This window comes from Propithecus coquereli, unplaced genomic scaffold, assembly GCF_000956105.1.
Source record: "Propithecus coquereli isolate 6110/MARCELLA unplaced genomic scaffold, Pcoq_1.0 Scaffold355, whole genome shotgun sequence".
Taxonomy (NCBI): Eukaryota; Metazoa; Chordata; class Mammalia; order Primates; family Indriidae; genus Propithecus; species Propithecus coquereli.
Window position 1 is genome coordinate 215,535 of NW_012149230.1, and position 23,355 is coordinate 238,889.

The following is a 23,355-nucleotide window of genomic DNA, read 5'->3' on the forward strand; positions in this document are numbered from 1 at the left end:
AGCCCGCGCTGCGGTCCTTGCGCAGGCGCCGTGGAACTCACCGCGCGCTTCGTGACCCAGAATTCCCCGGGCCAAGGGAGAGACCACAGGCTCAGTAGGACGGGGGAGTCCTCAGTAATGCAGAGAGTCTGTATTGTTAAGTGGCGTGAGTCTTTACCGGTATCCCCCTCCTTTCTGTGAGGAATGAGAAATTCTGACTCCTTAAGGGGCTGGGGCCCCACAACCACGGCCTTTTCGCCGTAGTTGTGCGATGGAGGTGGGTTGGCTTTGCGGCCGGGGCCGGTGGCTGGCGGTAGGGGCAAATAAGGAGCTAGAGCCCTTCTGATCTCTGGAGAGGCGTCTCCGGGAAGCTTAGCTGGAGGGCGGGGGCGGCCGCGGCAACGGCATGTCTCCCGCGCCTGCGCTCACGTGGGCTGCGGGGCCTGCGCTGCGGCGGGCGCTCGGCCGTCTCGCAGGGGGGACCCAGCCACCGTGGGCCGGGGCTCATGGAGCGCGTGTTTTTCCGGCACGGCCACCGCCGCAGTAGCCTGGGATCCGCGAAGGCCGGGACTCGGTTATCCGGCCCGCCGTGGGAAGTGGGCAAACGCGAGAGAACTGGGTAAGTGGGGGTCTGCCTGCAGTTTGGGGTGCCCGGAGGATGCTGCACGTGGGTAGGGCCTTAGTGGCACCACGCGGAAGTCTTGCTCGACTGTCCTGATGATACCGGTAATAGGAAGTGCCGTCAGAAACGATAACTGACGACGTTTATGCGTGTCTGAACACAGTCAGTGAAACCTCCACAGTTTAGTTGGGCGTAACTGCCAGAATCTGCCCTAAATTCTTGACCTTATTCCGTTTCAGTTGGCGAACGCACTGCAGAGTGAAATCAGGGTAACCATGAGGTAAGATGTCCGTCTGGATAAGGTTTAATATGTAACCTAGTTGTAATTTTATCTTCAGTGTGCTGAAATTGATGTTTTGCAGTTGTAAGTTCTATACGTTGAACATTGTGTCAAGCCATCACATAGTGCGAAGCATTCCTAACCTAGAACTGCATCTAAACCAAAGCTGTAAGTGGAAACAAAGTCTTTCCTTAAATGTCTCCAGTGGCTGTTTTAAGGCAATTTTACATTAGATTCAGGTAGCGTCCAGGTCTCTGGTTAGAGCAATACCAAAGAGTGGTGAGGTGTTTTGACTGCTCTGATGAAATCACTAATAGGAAGTGCCGTCAGAAGCGATAACTGACGATAACTGCTCCTGTCTGACTGCAGTCAACAAGACCTGGCCAGTTGCTGTTTCGGAGTAAATTTGTCTGAACTGTGACCTACTTGCTGTGTTCATCCAGGTTGCAAATTGGTGAAGGATCACCAGCATGTTCAGTCGCTGAGTATTGGACACAGGAGCAGTGGTCTTCCGTGAGGTAAGTTTTGTTCTGTGGAGAGTGTTATCTGCTAAAAACTATAGTTTTCCCAATCCGTGAAAAGTAAAAGCTACCTTAGCTTTGTGATGTTTAAAATGATGAGACTAAATGAAGGTTATAACTCCCAGAAAAGCTCAATTAGGACTTGTAGACTTTGATCAATCTGCCAAAATGCACCTCCTAAAAGGTCTTAAGGGGCTCGTTAGGATGGACTTAAATTTGTAAATTTATAGTTGAGGCTCTCAGAAGTGTCTCGTCTGCATCTGCAGTCTGTCTGAAGTGTGTGTGCCTTCTCCATTCCCCCAGGTTTTGAGTACTCAGTGCTGGAGTGCACAGGTCCAGAGCCGGCAGCCACAGCAGCTCAGCCCAGGAGGAGGAGGTAAGCCTTGATCTGGGCAATGACCCCATGGTAGAATGAATAAACAGCTGGTTTTGTTAAAATTGATTTGAAGAAAAGGATATCATATGATGAAATCACCGAAAATAGCTGGAATTACCGGCAGATTGTGTAGTGGTGAGCCTGTGGTTTTCTGAAGATATCTTTTGTCCTGTGAGTGGCTGTTAGTTAGAGCAGAAAGTGAAATTGAAATTTAGTTTCTTTATAGGCTGTGTCCCCAGAGGATGGATGTCAGTCTGAAGGACCAGTGGCTGCCATCAACTTGGATTCTGAAAATCTAACCGGCTTCAACATTTGGTGTAGAAACATGCTTGCCTTGTATCAGGACATTCTCAAGTCAAGAGATGTATTGGGCAACTTTTTTCTAGAACAGGCACATTTGGTATCATTCATAAAGTTTTCTAGCACTGTTCCTTGCCAGCCTGCCCAGTAGGAGCTTCTATACCTTTTAACAAACATACTTAATACAAATTGGTTGTTACATTGGGGGGCAAGTTCTTTAAGCTGAAAATTGTTAATTCCTCCTGAAAGTAATGTTTTCATTCATTTACCATGAGCTAATACTATAATAAAAGATACCATTTGATATTGATTCTTAAAAATGTGTATTTGAAGAAAAAGCAAATTTGACTACTGCTGTCAGGTATCAGCAGTCCAGATATTAGCACTCAAGCTTATAAACTTCCCTGTAGTCAGTCTAAGCTCTTTGCTGTTAACAACTTTAGACTTTGAGGGCAAAAATTTCAGAGTATCTAAGGCATCTACACACTTAATTCTAATCCCCGCTGCCTCTGGGCTCTGTCCCTTTGCATGGCTTCCCTCTAGCTCCTTGAAGCATTTGAATCACTCCTAGCTAAAACCCTTAACAGCACACAAGGCCCCACAGTCTAGGTCCATTTTGTTGCCTTCTTGTGCTGGAATCTTGCCTGCCTGGCTTGAGGCCCATCAGGTTAGACTGATTGGCTCCCAGTCTCCCTGAACTAAACCATACTTAGGACTAGGGGTTGCCTGTTATGTCTAGATGGGACTCTTTAACTGGTGGAGGCCTTTCAGCAGAAGTGTTTGGATGAGGGAGGGGGGTGGGGTAGGTGAAAACCGTTGCCAAATTGGCTCTCTTGGGAACCTCCGGTGACTTCCTCCTTTCCCAGCTGTCTTGCTTGGGTCTACCAAGAATTTGGACTCAACTTCGTGGTCCCGGGTTTTTAAGAGCCTTTTGTAGTAGGCTTTAAGGAATGTTCTCAAAGTACGGGTTGATGGCAAGTATGATAGGGGAAGGAAGCAAAGCTCATCTCTGACCTTAACATTAAGGACACTGGAGCCCACTTGAAGGCCTGGCAGTTTTGGGGGGATGGATTTCTTACTGGGCCTTTCCATGCATACCTGTGTGCCCTAAGCACTGCCACACAGCGCCTAAGTGTTGAAGGATATAGTGGTGACAGCTGGCTCCCTGGGCAGGCACCTAGACTCACAGACAAGTCAGTTCCAAGGAGCCCGAGGCTCCATGAGGAGGTAGACCACTTCAGTCCACCCTCAGCGTAGATGGAACTAGGCTCCTCCCCCCAGGTTCTTCAGTTGGGAGTTGTGAAGATTGCGACCTCCTTAGAATGGGGACACATTTAGCATCTGGCGGAGTTTACTCCTCCAGATAAAACAAGTGTTATGCAGGAAAATCCTGTGTTACTTGTAGGGACCCAAATATTTTGGGGGAGGGTTCTTGGCGTTCACATTGGCTCAAGCTGCTGGCACCTCCAAACCACATGCGTGTTTCTGTAATTCTTCGGGGAGGCCCAGGGCTGAGCTGAGGGGTATGAGGAGCCTCTAGACAGGGATGACTTGTTACAAGCCAAAAAGGCAGGTAATGGGATTCATAGGGGGCAGATGGAGAGGAACCAGAAGTATGACAAATCCCCTTTTCCTGTTGGTACGGTCTTCGTTTCTGTGGGTGGGTTGCCCAGGCCAATTTTGATGATAGCCTGAGCCTCCTAGCGTGAGCAGCCCCCAACCTGCTCTGCCCTGGTCATCGTACCCCACAAGGGCTCCCTGGTGAGGCCCCTCACTTCTGTGTCACGTCTGGCCTGCAGCTATAGTCTCCTTGCCCTCGTGGTCTTTGGCTGGTGCCACAGGGCTCCCTCCAGGGTCCTGGCCCACTGTCCCTTCCCGGGCCTCCTCCCCACTCCCTGGGCCCTCGCCCAACTCCAAGATGGTGGGTAGGTGGCCCTGCTTTGGGGAGCGCTTGCGCAGGCTGAGCAGGAAGGGCTGGGGCAAAGAGAAGATGTCCACATTGTTGCCCAGGTCGATCCACGTGACATTGGGGAACTTGCTGGGGTCCTTAAGGGTGTCTGTGAGATCCCGCAGCAGGGCCCGGGTCAGCCGGTTGCCGTTTAGTGCCAGTGTGGTGAGGCGGGGCAGGGTGCTGAGTGCTGGCAGCAGCTGCAGGACCATGTCATCCGTGAGGCCTGTGAAGCCCAGCTCTATGCTGTCCACCTGCTCCCCGCAGCGCTGCAGGTAGCTGGTCACCCGTTCCAGGTCGCGGGAGGTTAGCGGGATGCCTGACAGGTCCACTGTGTTATCTGGAGGGTTTCCGGCCAGGACAGCCTTTAGGCTGAAGGGAAAAGGGACAAGCAAAGTTAAGCACATGGGACAAGGCTTTCTCTCAGAGGCAGCAGTGGCTACTGCCAGGGGGCCAGCCTCTGTTTGGCTCTCTGCCTCTAGGGATCATTTTCACAAAACTTGCAGTGTAGGAGTGGGAGAAACCAGGGACCTCCGATTCCCTGGCACCACGCCACATCTCCGCTGGCTGGGCCCAGCTGGCCAGAGCCCAAGGTCTGCAGCTGCCCTTCCTGCAGGACCACAAGGGAAGGGCCTGAGTTTCTGCCTGACACCCAGGTTTGCATCTTCACTCCTTTTCTTCCTACTCTGACCTTTAGTGACTTAACCTCTCTGTACCTCAGTTATTTACCTTAAAAATGGAGTTAATGGGGTTGTTATGTGAAATGAATTAATAAATGTAGAACATTTAGAACAATGTCTTGTATAGGTAAGTGATGAACACACATTTGCTGCTGCTATTATTAATCACTTGGGCTGAGCTTCCTGCTTCCGCCACCCTTGGGTGGCAGCTAAGCTGCCCCCATGAGTGGCACAAAAGATCTCCTTCACGACCATCTTCCCCACCCTATGGGGGATCCCTAGGGCCAACCTGTAGGACTGCAGGCAGGGGAGGGTGCAGGGGCTCCGAGCCTGGAGGCCGAGTCCTCTCCACGCCCCACTCCCTGCCACCTGCCCACCCTCCTTTCTTGCCCTGGGCCAGAGCACGCTGCTCAGGCCGACGCGAGTGTGCCCTTTCCACCACCCCTCTCTGTTTGCTGGCGTTGGTGAGATATGCCCTGGGAAGGAAGGAGGTGGAGGGGCTCCCAGCCTGCTCAAAGAGCACACGTTAAGGGTCACAGCCTGGACTTCCTGGCAAGGTAAGGCAGGTCTCTATCCTTGAGATCTGAAGCAGGAGGCTGTCCCCAGTTTGCTCATTTCACCTCTGACTGGGGTCCAGCCTCAGGGAGTTTGAAGGTGAAGCTTTCATGTGACATTTAAGTGCTTGGAACACTGCCTGGCATATATTCAGTGTGATTTAAGTGTTGGCTACTGTTATCAGTGCCATTAATAAAGCAGACCCATTACACACGGGGAACGGTGTGGTGGTGACAGCCTGAGCTAGGTTTGAATCCAGCGCCACCACTTTCCGGCTCCGGGCTGTTTGTGGACCAGCAGGAAGGTTAGTGTAGCTGGGGGCCAGAGGGAGACCAGAGGTGAGACCAGAGTGGGGGAAGGGCAGGCCGCACAGGGCCCTGTCTGGATTTCATTTTAAGTGTGATGAGAAACCACCGGAGGGGAATGAGACCTCATTTCTGTGGCTTCCAAATGAAGAATGAACTGAGTGTGTGCATGTGTTGGGGAGACAGAAAAGGCTCCTAGATTCCAGCTAGTCAAACTTGCAGATTTTCCACCCCAAAGAACTAGCTCAGTCTCCTCGTGGCATTCAAGGTACCATGGGCCCCCTGTCCTGCTCCATCCCCATGTGTGGAACCCCTGCCGTAGCCAGCTCCATAGAGCATCCCAGGATCCGTCTCTCCCAGTTTTGGGGGTGGGGGTGGCCAGAACAGAAGGAGGCGCCAGAGCTCTTTCTTCTCCGTGAGGGAGGGAGAGAGTCCTTCCCTCCCCGATCTGCAGGGAACTGCAAGGATGAGCCAGCAGCAGCACCAAGGCCTTGCCAAAGAGTCTTTCCAACGGCCAGCGGCTCTGCCATGGTCATTTACAAAAAAAGCAGGAGTGCTTCCTCCTCCAGGAAGCCTGGCAGTCTCCTGGCACCCCACTGTTTCCTGCAGTACCTAGGAGTTGTATGTAGCTCACAAGTTCTATGTCCTATGTGGTCCCTTACTTCTCCCTGATCTTCTTTAGGGGCCCTCCAAGCCCCTGAGGGTCCTTGCTGCTATATGGACCAGGGACAGGGCTGGGGTCTGGGCCCCGCTGGGGGTATCTGAGAGCACTGGGGGGTTCAGTTGGGAGGGCCCACTTTTAGCACACCAGGTGTTAGAAACTGCTCACGTCACCACCCCCTCCCCAATCAACTGCCCACCCCATCCAGCTCTTCTGTGCTTATGCCCACCTGGAATGCCCTCCTGGCTGTGCCCCTGCCTGAGTCCTCCTTCCAGGATGACCCCCTCTGGCTCTTTACCCTGTCCCTTCCCCCTGCCGGGAGAGGCGCCGTGTATCACACACTCAGCTTGGCAGAGACCCTCCTAGGGACCACCACTCACCAGGCCTGCGGCTTCCTCTTCACCAGCCCCCGGTGCTGCCTCCACTGGGAGTGGGGGCTGAGGTGGTACGTCAGCTGCCGGCACAGCTTCTCCATGGCGCCTAGTGCGTCACCTTCCTGCAGAGGCAACCACAGACGGTGGGGCCCTGAGTCACTGGAGCAGCTGGGGGTGCACTGGCCCTGTCCCCAGGCTTCCTGTCACCCTGGCACTACAGTACCCCAAGGCTGAGTGGGCAGGTTCCTGCTCTGCCAGCCCAGGGTGGGCACCCCTAGCAGACAGCAGTGGTTGCAAACTGGTCTGCACAGTGGTTTTAGTCTTTGTGGATTCGTTGCCAGCACTCAAAACCTGAGCTTTATCTAAGAGTCTGCATTCTAGGTGGTCTGACAATAGTTGGCTGGAGCTGAGTGCCCACCGGCCCCTTGGCCAGGACCCACCCGGGTCCCTCCACTCCCCAAGGGCCATCCTGTTCATTCACTTGCTCAACAAATATTATTGAGCACTTACTAGGTGCCAGGCACTTGTTCTAGGAAGCTGGGATTCGGCTGTCAACAAATGTCCTGTTCTCGCATTTCACACAGTAAAGAGGAAAGTGGAATATTTTTACCTATGTCTCTCTCAAAAGTGGGAAGATAAAAGAATGAGGGGTCAAGTCTTTCCCAGCTCCATTCACTCATCCATGTTACGTGTCTGGGCCATCCGCATTTGAGTTTGAGGCCCCGGGTAAGATGGGCTGAACTGTGTCCCCCAGAAATCTATATGTTGATGTCCTAACCCCTTATACCTCAGAATGTGACTGTAATTGGAGACAGGGCCTTTAAGGAGGTGGTTAAGGTAAAAATGAGGCCATAGGAGTTGGCCTTATTCCAATAGGCCTGGTGTCCTTATAAGAAAAAATTAGGGCCCAGAGAAGCACAGAGGAAAGACCACGTGAGGGCACAGAAGGAGGCTGTCTACGAGCCTAGGAGAGAACGTCGGGAGAAAACGGACCTGCCAGCCTTGGACTTCTGGCCTCCAGAAGTGTGAGAAAATAAACGTCTGCGGTTTCAGTCACCCAGTCTGTGGCATTTTGTTAGGGCAGCCCGAGCAGAGCGAGACTCTGGGTTAAAGGATGCAGCAGAAAGATACTAGACAGACTCCAACTCCGACACCCAAGAGAAGTCAATCCAGCCGTCCCCTGGGCCAGAGCTGCTGGGCAAAGGGGGCATGAACCCCGTCTGGGAGGGAGTGTGGGCCAAGAGTGTGCTCCTGCCACACCATGCAGTACCACGGCCAGGGCCAGCGAGAGCCAGGCTCGGTGCAGAGACCCACATGTGGCCAATAGCTCGGGTGTGGGAGGAACGCACTGGCCTGTGCAGCGCCTGGCTACACAGTGAGCACACAGCGGACGCTGCACCATGCGACTCCCAGGATGGCTCTGCTAGTGGAGAAGCCGCGCACTGAGTGTGTTGCTCTTAACTAAGAGCCTGCACTTGGGGCCAAACTGCGCGGATTCCAGTCCTGGCTTTGTCCCCTCTTGCGTGGTCTTGGGCAAACACTTGACCTCTCTGTGCCTCCGATCAGCATCTGTGAAGGGACCTCACGAGAGTTTTTGTGAGGATTAAGTGAGTTACTACTGGTGCAGTACTTTGAATAGAGCCTAACACACAGCCAGCTCGCCGGCACGCTCGCTAAACGAACACTGTGCTGTACGGCAAGGGCGGACCAGCGCTGAACTCCGGCAGGGTGAAGAGGGAGATTACTTCTGCCCAGGCTCAGATTGGAGCTCAGCTTTTAAGAGCAGGTGGGTTAGTGATTTCGGATGGAAAAAGGAAACATGAGTCGTCCCCGAGTGAGGAGAAAACAGTTTGAGCAAGGGCTTGGGGGTGTGGGGAGGGTTGAGGCTTTGGGCTTGGGACCTGGGTAGAAGACGGGGCTTCAGAGAAGAGGGTGCAAAGGCAGGGCAGGGGATGACCCGCTCATGTGGGGCCACGATTAGTTTGAGGGGCCTATGGGACCTCCAGCTGGGGGTGCCACTGGATTTATGGGGCAGGGGCTCCGGACAGGTCTGGGCTGGGCACATCCATCTGCATCTGATGAGCATCCCTGGCCAGGCAATGAGCCGAGGGGATGCAGGAAACACCAGACACACAGGAGTCAGAGCAGGAGAAGGAAGCAGAGCCCGGGCCCCAAGGAGAAGGGTGGCCGGCAGGGTCAGACCCCCACAGAGGCCACTGGGTCTCCAATGAGGAAGCCTTGGCCGGCACAGGCTCAGGAAGGGGTGGCTGTGGTGGGGGTCAGGGTGAAGGCCAACTTGCAAGGCCAAAGGGAGAATGGGAGGTGACACAAGAGATGGCACATCTAGGACCACAGTTCCCCACCTTAGAACCTTGCACGCCGGGGGGAGCTTTAAAAGACACTGATGTCCTGGCTGCCCAAGTGATGGTGGGCAGCTTGGGCACAGGGATTTATTATATAAAAGCTCCCCACTGTGGCGAAGCACCGGTTCAGGCGCTTTAAGGATAAGCAGGTGGGATCAGGTGGTCTGGCCAGCATCATGCTGGGACCCCCCCACCCCAAGGACAGAACGTTGCCAGTCTCCAAAGTTGAGAACTGAGCTCCTCCAACCGCTTCCAAGGGTTTCCAAGGTCTGGGCCATGGATGGACTCTCCCTCCACCCTCTAGGCCTGCGCAGCCTGAGCCTCAAAGGAAGGGAACAAGGAGAGAGGAAGAGGAGGCGTCAATGCCGGGCCACTGCCACAAGGAGGCAGCCGCGCACAGGGCGAGGCTTGGGACGGCAGGGCTGGGCCGCTACCTGGGAGCCCAGCTCCTTGCAGGGTAAGCAGGGACAGTAGATTAGCTCTATTAGGGGACGCCTAATAGAGCTGACTTGAGACTTAGACATGCGCTAATGTTCTCACAGAAGTGAGTTCCTGTCTGCTTGTCGAACTGAATAAACAATAGCTAACAGGCCAGGTGCGGTGGCTCACGCCTGTAATCCTAGCACTCTGGGAGGCCGGGGCAGGAGGATTGCTTGAGCTCAGGAGTTCAAGACCAGCCTGAGCAAGACTCCATCTCTACTAAAAATAGAAAAATTAGCCGGGCGAGGTGGTGTGTGCATACAGTCCCAGCTATCTGGGAGGCTGAGGCAGGATAGCTCAAGCTCAGGGGTCTGAAGTTGCTGTGAGCTAGGCTGATGCCACAGCACTCTAGCCACGGCGACAGAGTAAGAGTCTGTCTCAAAAACAACAGAAAAATCCCCAATAGCTAACATTTATGGAGCATCGGGGACACATTGGGCATCCCTATGCACTGCGTGTATGAACTTGTTGGGGCTCAGAACACAATACCCCAAAGTAAGGCACCTTGGCATGCCAAGGACTTTGAACAAAAGGACACAGGAAGGGCTCAGAAGCAAGGTCTCTCTGCCCTTCTCCCTGAGCGAGTCATAGAAACCAGGATTCCTCTTCCCCAAGGCAGGTCATAGAAACCAGAGACCTGGCTGGGTGCAGTGGCTCACGCCTGTAATCCTAGCACTCTGGGAGGCCGAGGTGGGAGGATTGTTTCAGGCCAGGAGTTCGAGACCAGCCTGAGCAAGAGTGAGACCCATCTCTACTAAAAATAGAAAAATTCAGTGGGAATGGTGGTGCACATCCGTGGTCCCACTACTTGGGAGGCTGAGGCAGGAGGATTGCTTGAGCCCAGGAGTTTGAGGTTGCTATGAGCTAGGCTAACGCCATGACACTCTACTCAGGGAAACAGAGTGACTCTGTCTCAAAAAAAAAAAAAGAAAAGAAAAAAAGAAACCAGAAACCCTGTCCCCCAAAGCCAGCCACACAAAACCTAGAAAGGAGCAGGGAGGGAGGAGGAGGGAGGAGGGAGGAGGGGATGGGTCTATGCATACACAAAGAGTGCGATGTGCACCGTCCAAGGGATGGACACACTTGAAACTCGGACTTGGGAGGGGGAGGGAGGGCAAGGGGAACATACGTAACCTAAACATCTGTACCCCCATAATATGCTGAAAAAAAAAACCTAGAAAGGTCACTCTCTCCCTTTTCCCTTGAAGACCCTCATTCCAGAGGGGTCCTGTCCCATACCTGGGAGGAAGGACCGCTACACAGGCCAAGAAGAATCTGAGCAGACGGGCCTTGCTGGGCTCCCCTCCGCCTACTGCCGTTACTGGAGCAGACCCTTTGTCCAATCACTTTTCTACACGGCCGCCCATTCTCCATCAGACCTAAGCATAAAAATAGACAGTTTTCCCTGGGTCTTGGGGTCTTCAGTCTTCACTTTTTTTTGTTTTAGAGACAGGAGTTGCCCAGGCTGGAGTGCAGTGGTGCAATCATAGCTCACTACAGCCTCGAACTCCTGGGCTTAAGTGATTCTCTCACTTTAGTTTTCTGAGTAGCTGGGACTGTAGGCACATCATCATGCCTGGCTAATTTTTTGAGACAGGGTCTTGCTGTGTTGCCCAGGCTGTTCTTGAACTTCTGGCTTCAAGTGATTCTCCCACCTTGGCCTCCCAAAGTGCTGGGATTATAGGCATGAGCCACTGTGCCCAGTGGATCTTCATTTCTGAAGGCTCCCATGTCACATAAAACTTTGATTAAATCAATCTGTTATGCTTTTCTCTTGTTAACCTGTCTTTTGTTACAGGAGTGTCAGCCGTGACCCTGATGATGGGTGAGGAAGGGTATCACACTGTTCCACCCCTGCAAACTCATGACGGTCCTATACCTCACAACCATCCTATGGACCAGGTACTACTCACATCCCCACTTCACATCCGAGGGGAAAGAGAAGTTAACAGCACAGACAGCACAGCTTGTAGGATGGAGGCAGGATCCAGACCTCGTCAGTGGCCCCGAGGCTGGCGCTCTCCCCTGACCACCATCCACCGTGCCCCCGTGCTGGCCTCCTCCTGAGAAATCCTGTCTTTGGCTTAGGTTAGCTCAAGGTTTTTCTATCATTTACAACCAGAAAAGCCTCCAGCAAGACCACCTGATGCTTTTCCAACTCCCTCCTGCAGAGAACAGGCCGGGGTAGGCCTGGCCCAGAGTGGAGGAGGAAGAGGAGAAGGTGGGGAAGGGAGGAGGAAGAAGGGTCCTTCCTGCGGGTTGCAACACAGAGCTGCCTTCCAGGAGCAGAGCAGTCTTGCCCTGGTGCAACCCTGGCCGGGAGCCCTGTGACACCAGCGCCGCCCTGTCACACGTGTCCACGTGTCCTGTGCCCAGCACGCGCCTGGGCTGCCGGCCCTCTCCTCTGGGAACTTTCTTCTCCTCAAAGTGGCGCAGCCCAGCAGCCCTCTCGTGGGCCCAGCCCCTGCTGCTGACCGGGATGCAGATGAGCCCTTTCCCCGGAACCCGGACTTGACACTGAGGCACCCATCCCAGCTCATCCGGGAGTGGAACCATGACAAGTAAACTGGGGCCATGGCAGCCACATTCCGTACCCCGAGGGCGGGAGCAGTCTGTGCAGAGGGGCTGGGAGGGAGGCCAGGCGGGGCAGCACGGAGGGGCCTCTGCGCCAGGCTTTGTGGCTCCCATGCCTTGATCTGACTTGGCTGCCTGTGGGCCCCACAAGACGCCATGGTATCCTTAGGATCGATTCTCCTCCTGTTCAAGCCAGCCCAAAGCCGGGAGTTTTGCCCTAACCCACGCAGTCACCTCCACAGCTCTTGCCCACCCCACCCGCAGAGAAGGAAGGAGGGGCGTGACGCGGTCAGGCTGACTCGGGGCACTGCTGGGTTGAGTGTGGGTCAGGGCGGCAGCCTCTCCACACCTGGCCAGTGACCCTGCCTGGACCCTGGGGAAGAACGTGTTTGGGGGCTTCTCACTGACCTGCCAGGAAAGATGCTCCAAGCTGACCTGCAGGGGCCTCCCTGGCGCCTGACACCGATCCATCTCTCCAATGTCAGGTGCGGTGCCATCTCCACTCCCCGCGCACCTTTGTAACTGCCCCTGGAATCCCACCAAGCCCAGCCCTCCACTGCCCTGTACTCAGGGGCGTCCCTCGTTCACTTATAAATTCACGCATGCATCCATCCATCCAATGTTGACGGCCCTGCTCACTGTGCACTGGACGTCGTTCCAGAGGCGGAGACGCTGTGCCGGCTTTCTCCACTTACTCCTTCCCCACAGTCTGTTCTCTGCGCTGCCCTGTGCCCAGAGGGCTGAGCTCTGGAGACTGCATCCGGGGCTCTCTCGCTCCCGGCTTCCAGTTGGGTTCAGCTAATGGGAGCAACTGGAACAAGCTCAGAGGGCAGGAGGACAGGGATCTATTCTTCCGGGTCCGTCCCTGCTTCAGCATGGGTGGTGCCAGCCTCCAAGATGGCCCCTACTGGTCACCTCCTGGCATCTGCCTCCTTCCACTTTGCATCAGGGCTGGCCTGAGTGAGCAACAGAACTAACAGAACGGCAGAAGTGATGGTTTGTGACTTCTGAGACAAAGTCATAAAAGGCACTGTGGCTTCTGTATTATCACCTGCTCTGGGACAAGCCAGCCGCCATGATATGAGGGTGCACAAGCAGTCCTACGGGGAGGCCCTCAGGGCACGGAGCCGAGGCCTCCTGCCAACAACCCTGTGACGTGCCATCTTGGAAGTGGACCTGCCAACCTCTGTCAAGCCTTCTGATACCCACAGCCCTGACGGACGCCTCGAGAGAGCCTAGGCTAGAACTACTGAGCTAAGCTGCCCCTGAATTCCTGAACTACAGAGACTGTGCAACAACACGTGTCTGTTGTTTTGAGCCACTGAGTTTGGGGATAGTTTGTTACATGTCAATGGATGATGCAGTGTGGTTCTGGGCCCAGGCTTCTCACCCTGGCTCTAGCAACACAGCTTCCCTGCGGCCCCTGCAGTGTGGCAACTTCCTGCCGCTGTGAGGCTTCAGGCTTTGGGTGTCTCAATGTCCTCTGTTGATTTCCTTTATCCTGCCTACAACCCTTTATTAAACTCTCTTAAAAATCCACAGTGGAATGTGTCGCCTGCTTCCTGCCTGGAGCAGGATGTAACTGTGAACGAGAGACAGTTTACGTTCTGGTGGGGAAAGCAGACGATAAATTAGCCAACAAATAAATAAGCAAGATAGTTTCAGAGACCAGTAAGTGACATGGAGAAATAAACAGGGCTTGAGACAGGTAGATCGGGAGGCCCACGCTAGGTAGGCTTGTTGAGGAAGCCCTTGCCGGAGTCTTTAGGAAGGCAGCTCAGATGGGGGGTGGCTTGTGCAGTCAAGGGGGCAGCGAAGTCCCTAAGGCAGGGAGGTGGAGGACTGCATGGCTGCAGCAGACTGCGCAGGGAGGCAAGTGGGAGACAAAAGATCTGAGATTCAGGTAAGGCCAGATAAGGAGTTTGGGTTTTATTTAAACTACAAACATCCCTCGTTTGTTCATAAATTCATTCATTCATTCATCCATCAAACACTGACTGTCCTGCTTGTCTAGAGACTGTGCTGGAGGATTTTCAGTGAGGTACATGTATGAGCCAACATACACGTGGGATGGAGCTGTCTGGTCTTGACACCTCTGTCTACAGCGTCTAGGCCCACAGCTTGGGCTGGTATGAAAGTCCCAGACGCACACTGCTCACAGCAGGAAGTCCTGGTCAGCCCTGCACCAGCTCCCGGAGCTGGGGTGGGTGGAAGGGCTGCCCCTTCCCTCAGCCTGGGGACCCTATGGCTTGAGGATCCCCCACCCCTGCCTCACCCACAGCTGGGAGGGTCCTTTGAAAGAGACTCTCCTGCCATGCGGCCTCGGGCATTGGCAGGAGACCTCCAGGTCCCCGGGCCTCCAGCAGGGCTGGCCCCACTCTACCAGCTCTAGATATCCCGGTCAGAGACCAGACCTTTGCTCTCCAAGGCGCTGAGCCCGCAGCGGGCAGGGCCCAGGGACCAAGTCTCACTTGCCGCTGGTTCTTTTTTTTTTTTTTTTTTTAGACAGAGTCTCACTTTGTTGCCCGGGCTAGAGTGCCGTGGTGTCAGCCTAGCTCACAGCAACCTCAAACTCCTGGGCTCAAGCAATCCTACTGCCTCAGCCTCCCGAGTAGCTGGGACTACAGGCATGCGACACCATGCCCGGCTAATTTTTTCTATATATTTTTAGCTGTCCAATTAATTTCTTTCTATTTTTAGTAGAGACGGGGTCTCGCTCTTGCTCAGGCTGGTCTCGAATTTCTGAGCTCAAACGATCCGCCCGCCTCGGCCTCCCAGAGTGCTAGGATTACAGGCGTGAGCCATTGCGCCTTGCCGCTGGTTCTGACAGCTAACCTGCTGGGTCTGTGCACGCTGCTCGGCACGTGGTAGGTGCTCACTGACTAGTTACCACCTGCTGTGTACCGCGTGCTCACACGTGCCAGGCACACACAGGTGCTTCTTGTGAATCATCTCATTTGACTTTCAAAACACCTCAATAGGAGAGAGATTATTTTTATGCCCATTTTAGAGTTGAGGAAAACAAAGTCCAGGTAATTAAGTGATTTGGGAAAGGTTACACTATGTAGTGGGATGAATATGTCTCCCCAAAATTCATATGTCGAAACCCTAATCCCCAAGGTGATGGTATGAGGAGGTGGGGCCTTGGGAGGGGACTAGGTCACGAGGGTGGAGCCCCCGTGATGGGATCAGCCCTCACAGAGGAGGCCAGGGAGCTCCCTGCCCTGTGAGGACCCTAGAAGGTGGCATCTGCAGCCCAGAAAGGGTCCTCACGAGACACCAACCAGCTGGCACCCTGATCTTCGACTTCCAGCCTCCAGGACTGTGAGAAGTAACTTTATGTTGTTTGTAAGCCCCCCAGTCTTTGATAATTTGTTATAGCCACCTGAACCCAGGTACCTCGTCCCCTCCCAGACGGCATGGCAGGTCAGAGGGCAGGTCAGAGGGCAGGCACCCTCAGCCCACGTCCGCTCCCGCTCTGGCGTCACAGGCTCCGACAGGCAGTTCCCACTCCCTGCCCCCCTCTCTCTCTCTCTCTCAGAGACGGTCAGTCCTTCTCTCCAGCAGCTGTCCTGGGGCAGCCTGTGACAAGGGCGGGGGAGGTGGGGGGGGTCACTGCTGCCCCCAGGCCCCTGCTCCAGCACCCCCGAGCACTGACAGCCCATGGCCCCGTGGCCGTGTCCCCCCAGCACTGGGTGACCGCGTGGGCCCAGATCACACCTGCAGTGAGAACCTTTCTCAGGTCGCTGAATTACCTGAATTTTGTTTTCCTCAATTCAGAAATGGACATTAAAATAGTATCTTTCCTGTCTTTTCTTTTTTGAGAGTCCCGCTGACGGTCACCCCTCTCATGTGCGGGCGGCTCAGTGCCTGCTCAGGAAAGGCTGGGGCTGCCCCTGCAAGGCCTCCCCACAGGCCGCCTCTGGCCCTTCCTGCCGCCCAGCTGTGACCTGAATGGGAAGCTAGGGTGGCTCCTGCCCCAATCAGCCCGTCTCCAGTCCTCGAGGCTCCGGCCGCCAACCCTGATCACCAGCTTCCCTTCCCACCCCGTAGTCGAGCCCAGCGTCCTCGCCTCATCGTCCTGGCGCCAGGCAGCCCCGGCACTGGGGAGGAGACACCACCCTAGACAAAGCCAAAGACGGAGCTCAGCCTGGGGCATCCTTCCCCCTGTGCAGGGTTCCAGCTCCCTGCACGGCCACGCTCACGTGTGTGCCCAGGTTGATCGAGGTGGTCGTGGGGAGCCATGTCCTCACTCGAGGGGGAGCTAAGCTTCCCTCCCGCAGCCCTCGGTCCTGCCCTGGCTTCCTGCCCCTGCCACGGAGGAAGCACTTCTTTTAGCAGCTGCTGGTGATCGAGGGATGCAACGGAAGGAGCCGAAACAACAGAGAAGAGCTCAGTGCGGAGCTGCCCCCGCCTGGGCCTCGCCTCCCCCGCGGGGGTCCAGCTGCGCAGCCCTGGGTAAGCAGCCTGGCTCCCTGCAAGGCCGGCCTGGCCCGGGAGCCAGCGGGAACAGGGGCAGAACCTCCCACCTGGAAGGGGCCAAGCTGAAGTTTGGGTGCCTGGAGCACCCTGGAGCTCTTCCTTCTGAAGGGCCAGGCGGGAAACGGACACAAGTGAAGGGATGGGTGTCGAAGGATGCCCACCTCAGAGTTGAAGACGACTGGGAGTGGTGGGGACTGAGGCAAACTGGACAGCCCCGTGCAGGGCTGCTGCAGCCTTCTGTGGCACCTTTGTGCAAATAAGAAAACGTCCACCTCTGGGGGCGACACAGTCCTGAACTAGGATCATGGTGTGGTGGGCGAGGAGAGGCTGGGTTTTAACTATCCCCTGCTTCCCCCGAACCCCAGCTCTCTGCATGCATGTCTTTGTGCAGTGTATAACCTGTGCAACTGTACACGGTGCACCTGGCCCCACATAACAGGGATGGCTACTCAGCTCCAGCCCTGTAGGAACGAGCGCTTCATGTTGCTACAGTTTCCGGTTTTTGAAGGGCAGCAGAATATAGGGATCATGTGAAAAATTCTGGTTTTTAAATGTTGGCAACAAATTCACCCTGTGGGCCAAACAAAACCCATCTGTGCTGATGGCACCAAGGGAGGGCACCTCAGGCCCACCCTCTTGGTGCCTGCAGGAGGGGCTTCTCCTGCTCAGACAGTGCCCACCTCCCACCCCAGGGCCGGGGTGGCTCAGGCCACAGCGCCCTACCGGCTTGGGGCAGTGGATGTAGCGCGCCAGGCTGATGATGAGGTCGTGAGTGATGGGGTCCACCAGGTTGCGGAAGCTGGCATAGCGATACAGAACGTCGTCCAGGGAGGTCGACTCCATGCCCAGGTCCTGCAAAAGCAAGGGGTGCCCAGAGGTCAGGGTGGCTGCCCCACCCACTTCGCCTGGCACTCCCAGGAGAAGCGGGCACAGGCCCTGGGTGCCCCTGCCGGTGGCTCGGCTTCCCCCAGAGCCCTGGCAGGGAAGCATCTGCAGAACTTCCCTCAAGGGGCCTGGACGGGCCCCTGCCGGTTTCTCCTCCTCTGCAAGCTGAGGAAGAGAAGGGGCGGCACGTGCAGGTCCCAGTCTGTGCAGGTCCCGGTCTGCGGGCCTCTCCTGTGAGAGCCCCCGGAGGGTGAAGCCGAGGGTGGCTTGCCACCGTGCCAGTGGCGGCTTCAGGGGCAAAATCTGGAACCGGCATGCACAACAAAACTCCTCTGCCTTGTGACAGGACTGTTCATTGATATATATTTGTTGTCTTCCTGCTTCTGAAGTTGTATTTACTGTTCCGTCTGTAGATGACACAACCTCTGTGTCCCTTTGCCTGGGGGGCTTCTGCGTTGTGGGCTGTAGGGAGAAACTGCCAGGCACCCAGAAGCAATCCCGCCAGGACTCCCTCGGGAAGGGTATTAGGTGGGGTCCCCTGTTGGGAGGGCGGGGGTGGAGTCAGTGGCAGAAGCTGTTGGAGCAGAGGTCCGCAGGGTCTGGGGAGGGACGAGGGTCTGGGGGCTTCAGGACACACTGCTCCAAAATACGGCATGTTGACATCTGAGGAAACAGCAGAAGCAGGAAGGTCTCTGACCACCTTCAAAGGGGCCGTCAAAGGATTCTCTGTCCTTCCTCTAAGGTGGATCATGAACCCCTTGAGCTGGAGGAGTTACCTGCTTTAGAGAAGCAAAGAAGCCTTATTTGTCTACCCAGGGGAGTTGGACTAAACTGCGCCTCTCTATGTGCAAGAATGTGGGCACAGCTCCTGCCCTTCTTCAAGCCCCCTTCCCCAAATCCTGCCGTCCCTGGGTGTGAGCCGTGGTCCCCTCTGTGGCAACTTGCATAGACCAGGTAATGATGACATTCCCACCCGGAGAACAAGGGGTGCCCTGGGTGGGCGGGGAAAGCAGGCCCACCCACTGTGTTCACTCCAGAGCTGCCCCAGCACAGCCCAGAGAAGGCCCCAGCCTGGGTGGCTAGGGCCCAACAACCTTGGGATGGGGAATGTGTGGGTGACCAGCTGAGTTCCAGCAGGGGCTTGCTTCTTGTTTAGTTGGGATATTCTGATCTTTCCTAAACACCTTCCCCACGTGATCCTTAGACTCCCTGGAAGGCGGGCAGGCTGGGCCGAGGCCCACAGCAGCTGACTTCTCCAGCTGTCACGATTTCAGGAAGGGTGGGGTGGGCCCAGGCCCCCGCCTGGGGCCTGTTCTGCACAGATCCCATCTGCTCTTATCCCGCAGGGGCAAGCAGGGCAGGAGGTGGGTGGAGGGCAGGAATTTGGCTCTGCAGTTTGGTGGCTGGCATTTCTATGAGCAAATAAAAAAGGGGTCTTTGCTAGGTGGATCTGGAGGGGCCATGACGCCCCGGCCTTTCTCCTGGGGGCAGTCCCTCAGAGCCCACGTGCCAGCCAGGTCCTACCTGCACGGTTAGGGGCACTCTGCTCCCTGCCCCTCGTTACAGCTTCATTCCCATTTCAGTGAGGACACGAGGGGCCGGTCTGGAGGGCTTTGTTTTTCACATGGCAGGAATGAACCTTGCAGGCAAATAGCCAGCCCTGCCCCAGGTTCTCTGGCTGCTGACATAATTCCCAGGGACCTGGATCCAGGGCTCAAGGTCTGGCGTGGATGCAGTGGCAGGGAGCTTCTGCGCTGGCTGCCAAGGTCTAGACCCAGCCCCTGTAGCACCAAGTATAACACTGGCCTCAGACCTCTGGCCCTGCCCTGCGTGTTCCATTCTTCAGCCAGTGCTGTGTCCAGAGGCGAGCGACCTAACATCACTGAGCCTCAGTTTCCTCCTCTGTAAAATGGGACAGTGACTCCATCACCAGTAGGTGAGAGAAACAACACCAAGTAATACATGTAAAGCCTCTGACAGGGAGGAGAGTCACCAACAGTGGCTCCCCTGAGCCCACTTCCATTTCTTTATTTCTGCCCCTTCCTTCTGGAAAGACCCCTCCTCCCCTTATGCACAGACCCATTTGGGAATGTGTCAAAAGCCACGACCTCTCTTCCTAGAAAAACACAGGGCAGGGCAGGGACCTCGAAACATGCAGTCCATGCTGGCCTTGTGGTCAGGAGTGTGTACAGGAGCTGTGTGGACCTGCAGGACCCCAGGACACAAACCATCACCCAGGAACATGCAGAATCACAGCCGCGCCTCCCTGGGGTGGGAGGAGGCTGGGAAGGTGGGAAGGCTGAAAGTCAAGGGCTTGTGTCTTTAGGTCTCAGAAGGCCCGGGTGGCCAAAGGGGCTGTGGTCCGGCATCTGGATTCCCAGCCAGACCCTGCTTACGGCTTAAGTCTCCCCTTCCCTGGAACAGGGAGGTGGGGGAGGAGGGCAGAAGAAGAGGGTGGAAATGGGTGGTTACTGCCAAGGTCAGAGACTGGACTTGTAGCCACAGGGAGGAGGTCAGAGGGTTGGAATAGTTTTTCTTTTACAGGCTGTCTGCAAGCTGGGACACTCCTGTGTGGTTGTTGATGTGATGCCAGCCTCTGTCCCTCCTCCACTTTGCCCCTGCATATCTCCCTCTGTGTGTACCCCTGGCACCTAGTGGTCTCCCCTTACAGCCATCCGTGCTGCCTGTCCCCAGATGTCCCTGGGAGAAAAAGCTGTATTCTAGGCCCTGGCTGGAGCCCAGCTCACTGTGAGTCTGTGGCAGGAGACTTCCCACTTCCCTCTTGGGACCTCTTTCCCCATCTGCGAAATGGGTAGATGAATGGCACTAGTAGTTATCGGGCTGTATTCCGAGATCTTGGAGCAAAGGTGGGCAAGAGCAGGGCGAGAAGAGGCAGCCACGACGCTTAGCTGAGCAGCTCAGACAGACAGACAGACACACAAAGCAGTTCTGTTGCCGAAGAAAAGCTTGAAGAGCCTTGACTAGATGACCGCTCAGGTTTCTCATGCTCCTACCAGCCCCGTGTCATCTTCCCAGACCCCCCTCCCCATTTCAAGGCCAGTTGAGGCCGTCCTGTCCTGGAAGGACGAAGAAAACCAAAGGTGCCAACTCAGAAGGCTGGGGCAGGTCTGAGAAGATGCTGAATGTCCTTCCTCAGAGCCACGCTGCCGCCATCACCTCCACCTGTCACCTGGGCGCCCAGCGTGCTGACAGCGGCTCCATCTCTCTGCAGTGCTGCCTTCTGGGTTCGTGCAGTTGTTGCTTAGGAGGGGGAAGGACAGGGAGGCACAGGAGGGCAGCGGGGGTCTCCCAAGAAGGCAGCTCTGGGTCACTGTTGAGTCATGGCCAACTCCCTCCCAGCTGGGGTGGGGCTCCCCAAGGTCCCAGGGCTGCAGCAGGGAAAACCAGATGGAGACTGGCCAGAGGCCGCTCACACTTGATTGCTTCCTTTCCCTATTTCTACCCCGCCTAGGTCCACAGAACGCTTGTGCCGTTTCAGGGCACTTCAGGTCCTGAGGACTTTGGCCACATCTGGTCTCCTTGGTGTCCTCTCCATACCCCCCACAAGCCAGTTTATTGGGTTGACTGTGTCCCCGCCCACTGGGGGCTGCTCAAGGGGCTGGGTAAGGGGGGGAGCTCACCAGACCCTCAGGTGTCACAGAAGGCTGCAGCCTGGGCCATAGCCCCAGGAAGGGGCCCTCTCTGCCTCTGCACATGGCCGGCACTGACACCGCCCACGGGGACTCTGACACTCCGCTCTGCCCTGGCTCTCAGGACGAGATGGGGGGCACCCGAGGCCTGCTGCACGCATGAGGGGCGTGAAGAACTCGATGCGGATGTGGTTCCTACAGGCCCCAGCCTTGGCGGGGCTGGTTTGCCTTGCAAAGCATGAGGCATCGAGGAAAAGCCCATCTTCCTCACCATGGGTCTGAACCGCACCCCCTCTAGGAACCAGGCATGTGGCAGTTCCTCATTGGAAAGTCTGGGAATACCAGCAGGTGCGCCTGAGTCGCCGCTGGAGGGGAGTGACGCTTAGCAAGTGTGGCTGGCCTGGCATTGAGTCACTCACTGCGGCAGACGCATCGCGAGGAAGGGGGCCCCACACGGCCGCAGCGCAAATAACCGGGTTTGGGGGCTCGCTGCAATGGGGCCAGAGATGGGGCCCGGGACTAGGGGTATGGATTTCCAAAAAGTGAGTAGAGAGTCACATGGGTGGGGTGGGGTTAGAAGAACATTTCTCAAAGTGGTGTCCGAAGACCTTGGGGAGGAGCCATGGAAACCGTTTTAAGGGCACAGCTGGGTCCTCTTTTCCGTCGATATAGCTGTGTGGTGCCAGATTTTCTTCCATCAGGGAACCTGCTGCAAGACCCGAATGCAGAGGCAGCACCGCTGAGAACGCAGCTGTCTTCTAGGAGGCCAGGCGTGCAAGACAGTCACAAAAACGGGAAGCAACACCACTTTTCTGACTTAAGTTTTTTTCCTTTGGAAAATAGTTATTTTTGTAAAAATTTATTTCTTCCGCATGTGAACGTATTAATTTTAAATGAATGAATAAAGAAATCTTTAAAATTTCTTTGTTTTAATATCTAACACGGTAACTAGCATTAGATATGTGATACGACCCACATAGAGAAAACCTCTTTAAGGCCTTCAATAATTTTTAAGAGTATAAAGGGACCCCGAAACCAAAAACGCTTTGAGCCGCAGGCTTAGAAGAATGTGGTCCTTGGGAGAAAGAGGCTGAGGGTGGGGAGCCAGGTTAGGAGCTGGGGAACCCCTGGGAAGGGCTGAGCTTCTCCAGGCTGTCCCTTGGGGTCCCGGGAAAACTGTTGACACACAGCTCTGTCCCCTGTCACTCTGACACGTTAGCAAGGCTCCCGGTCTGCAGACACAGTTCCGTGTGGTGGTGCTGAGAGGTCCAGAGGAGCCCGTGCCCACCCTGGTGTCTGGCAGGAGTCACAGCCAACCCAAGGGACTGGCCCTGGACTTTCCACCTAGTGAGCAATGGCGCTGGGGAGCCAGCGCCGTGGATGAGGAGCCCATGTAGCGTTTAAGGGGACAACTCAGGAAAGGGGCTGGGATGGAGCGTCCCCGGGGAATTTCGACATCTGCCTGAGAGCTGCTCCCTCTTCTTCTTAGCTTTCTTGGTATAACTGGGGATTTTAGATCCTGGTTACTGTTATTACTATTTTTGAAAATGCAAAGCGGCCCCATAGATGGTGACACCTGGCCTTTTGCATTCGGGTTGCAGATGTGTGTGCAAGGCACTGGCACCGAGTGTGTATGCTCACAGCCCCTCCTGGTTCCTCGAGGTTTCCTTGATCTTGTGTCCCTGCACAGCCGAACGTGGCCCAGTATGTTTCGCCCCAGAAGGAATGCACGGTGGTTCCTTCCTGAGCTCTGGCCGACCTGAAAACTCCTCCATGCTGATGTCACCTCTGAAGACAAGCTGGCTCAACAGAAACACCCTGAAAAATGCCACGGACACACTCCACTGCCCTCGGGCTTCCAGTCCTGCAGGTGGACTTTTGTTTCTTTAGCTGCTTTTTCAGCCCTGGTGCCTGTAGAGCTGTCTTGGCCTCTAACCCCTCCGCTGTGTCTCCTGGAAAGTGCCCACACACTGTCCCCTTCCTGGGAACACCAGTTCAACATGCAGGGTGCCCATAAAGCACCCGATATCTTTACAGCAATCACTCAAAGTCATCAAAGGGGCACCCCACTCATGACACCCGAACTCCTAAAACCCCTCCCTGTCTCTCCTGCTGCCACCTGCCCCACATTCTCATCTCCATCCGCAAGCCCTCTGGGCATTCAGCTCTGCTCTTCCTAATACAAACCAACTCAACTTCTCTGACTGATCCAAAAAGTCCCAAAAGAAAATCCCAGAAAATAACAAGAGTTGGTGAGGATATGGGGAGATTGGAACCTTTGTGCCCTGCTGGTAGGAATGCAAAAGGGTGCAGACACCAT

At 55.5% G+C, this 23,355-nt stretch overlaps 1 protein-coding gene and 1 long non-coding RNA gene across 2 annotated transcripts in view; one reads left to right on the forward strand and one right to left on the reverse strand.

Annotated features, from left to right (window-relative positions):
- The first annotated feature begins 226 nt into the window (after nt 1–226).
- Nucleotides 227–1,387, forward strand: LOC105816114. The gene is made up of 3 exons (XR_001137781.1): nt 227–598; nt 841–881; nt 1,325–1,387. It is a non-coding gene; the product is annotated as an uncharacterized LOC105816114 (long non-coding RNA).
- A 2,292-nt stretch (nt 1,388–3,679) lies between these two features.
- LRRC75A (leucine rich repeat containing 75A) overlaps nt 3,680–23,355 on the reverse strand; it is a 40,420-nt gene continuing 20,744 nt past the window's right edge. The window contains exons 2-4 of the mRNA XM_012651443.1: nt 17,224–17,352; nt 6,608–6,723; nt 3,680–4,398 (exon numbers count right to left, since the gene is read on the reverse strand). Coding sequence (XP_012506897.1) covers nt 3,861–4,398; nt 6,608–6,723; nt 17,224–17,352 — 783 coding nt within the window. The 3' untranslated portion in view covers nt 3,680–3,860. The remainder of the gene's footprint in view (nt 4,399–6,607; nt 6,724–17,223; nt 17,353–23,355) is intronic.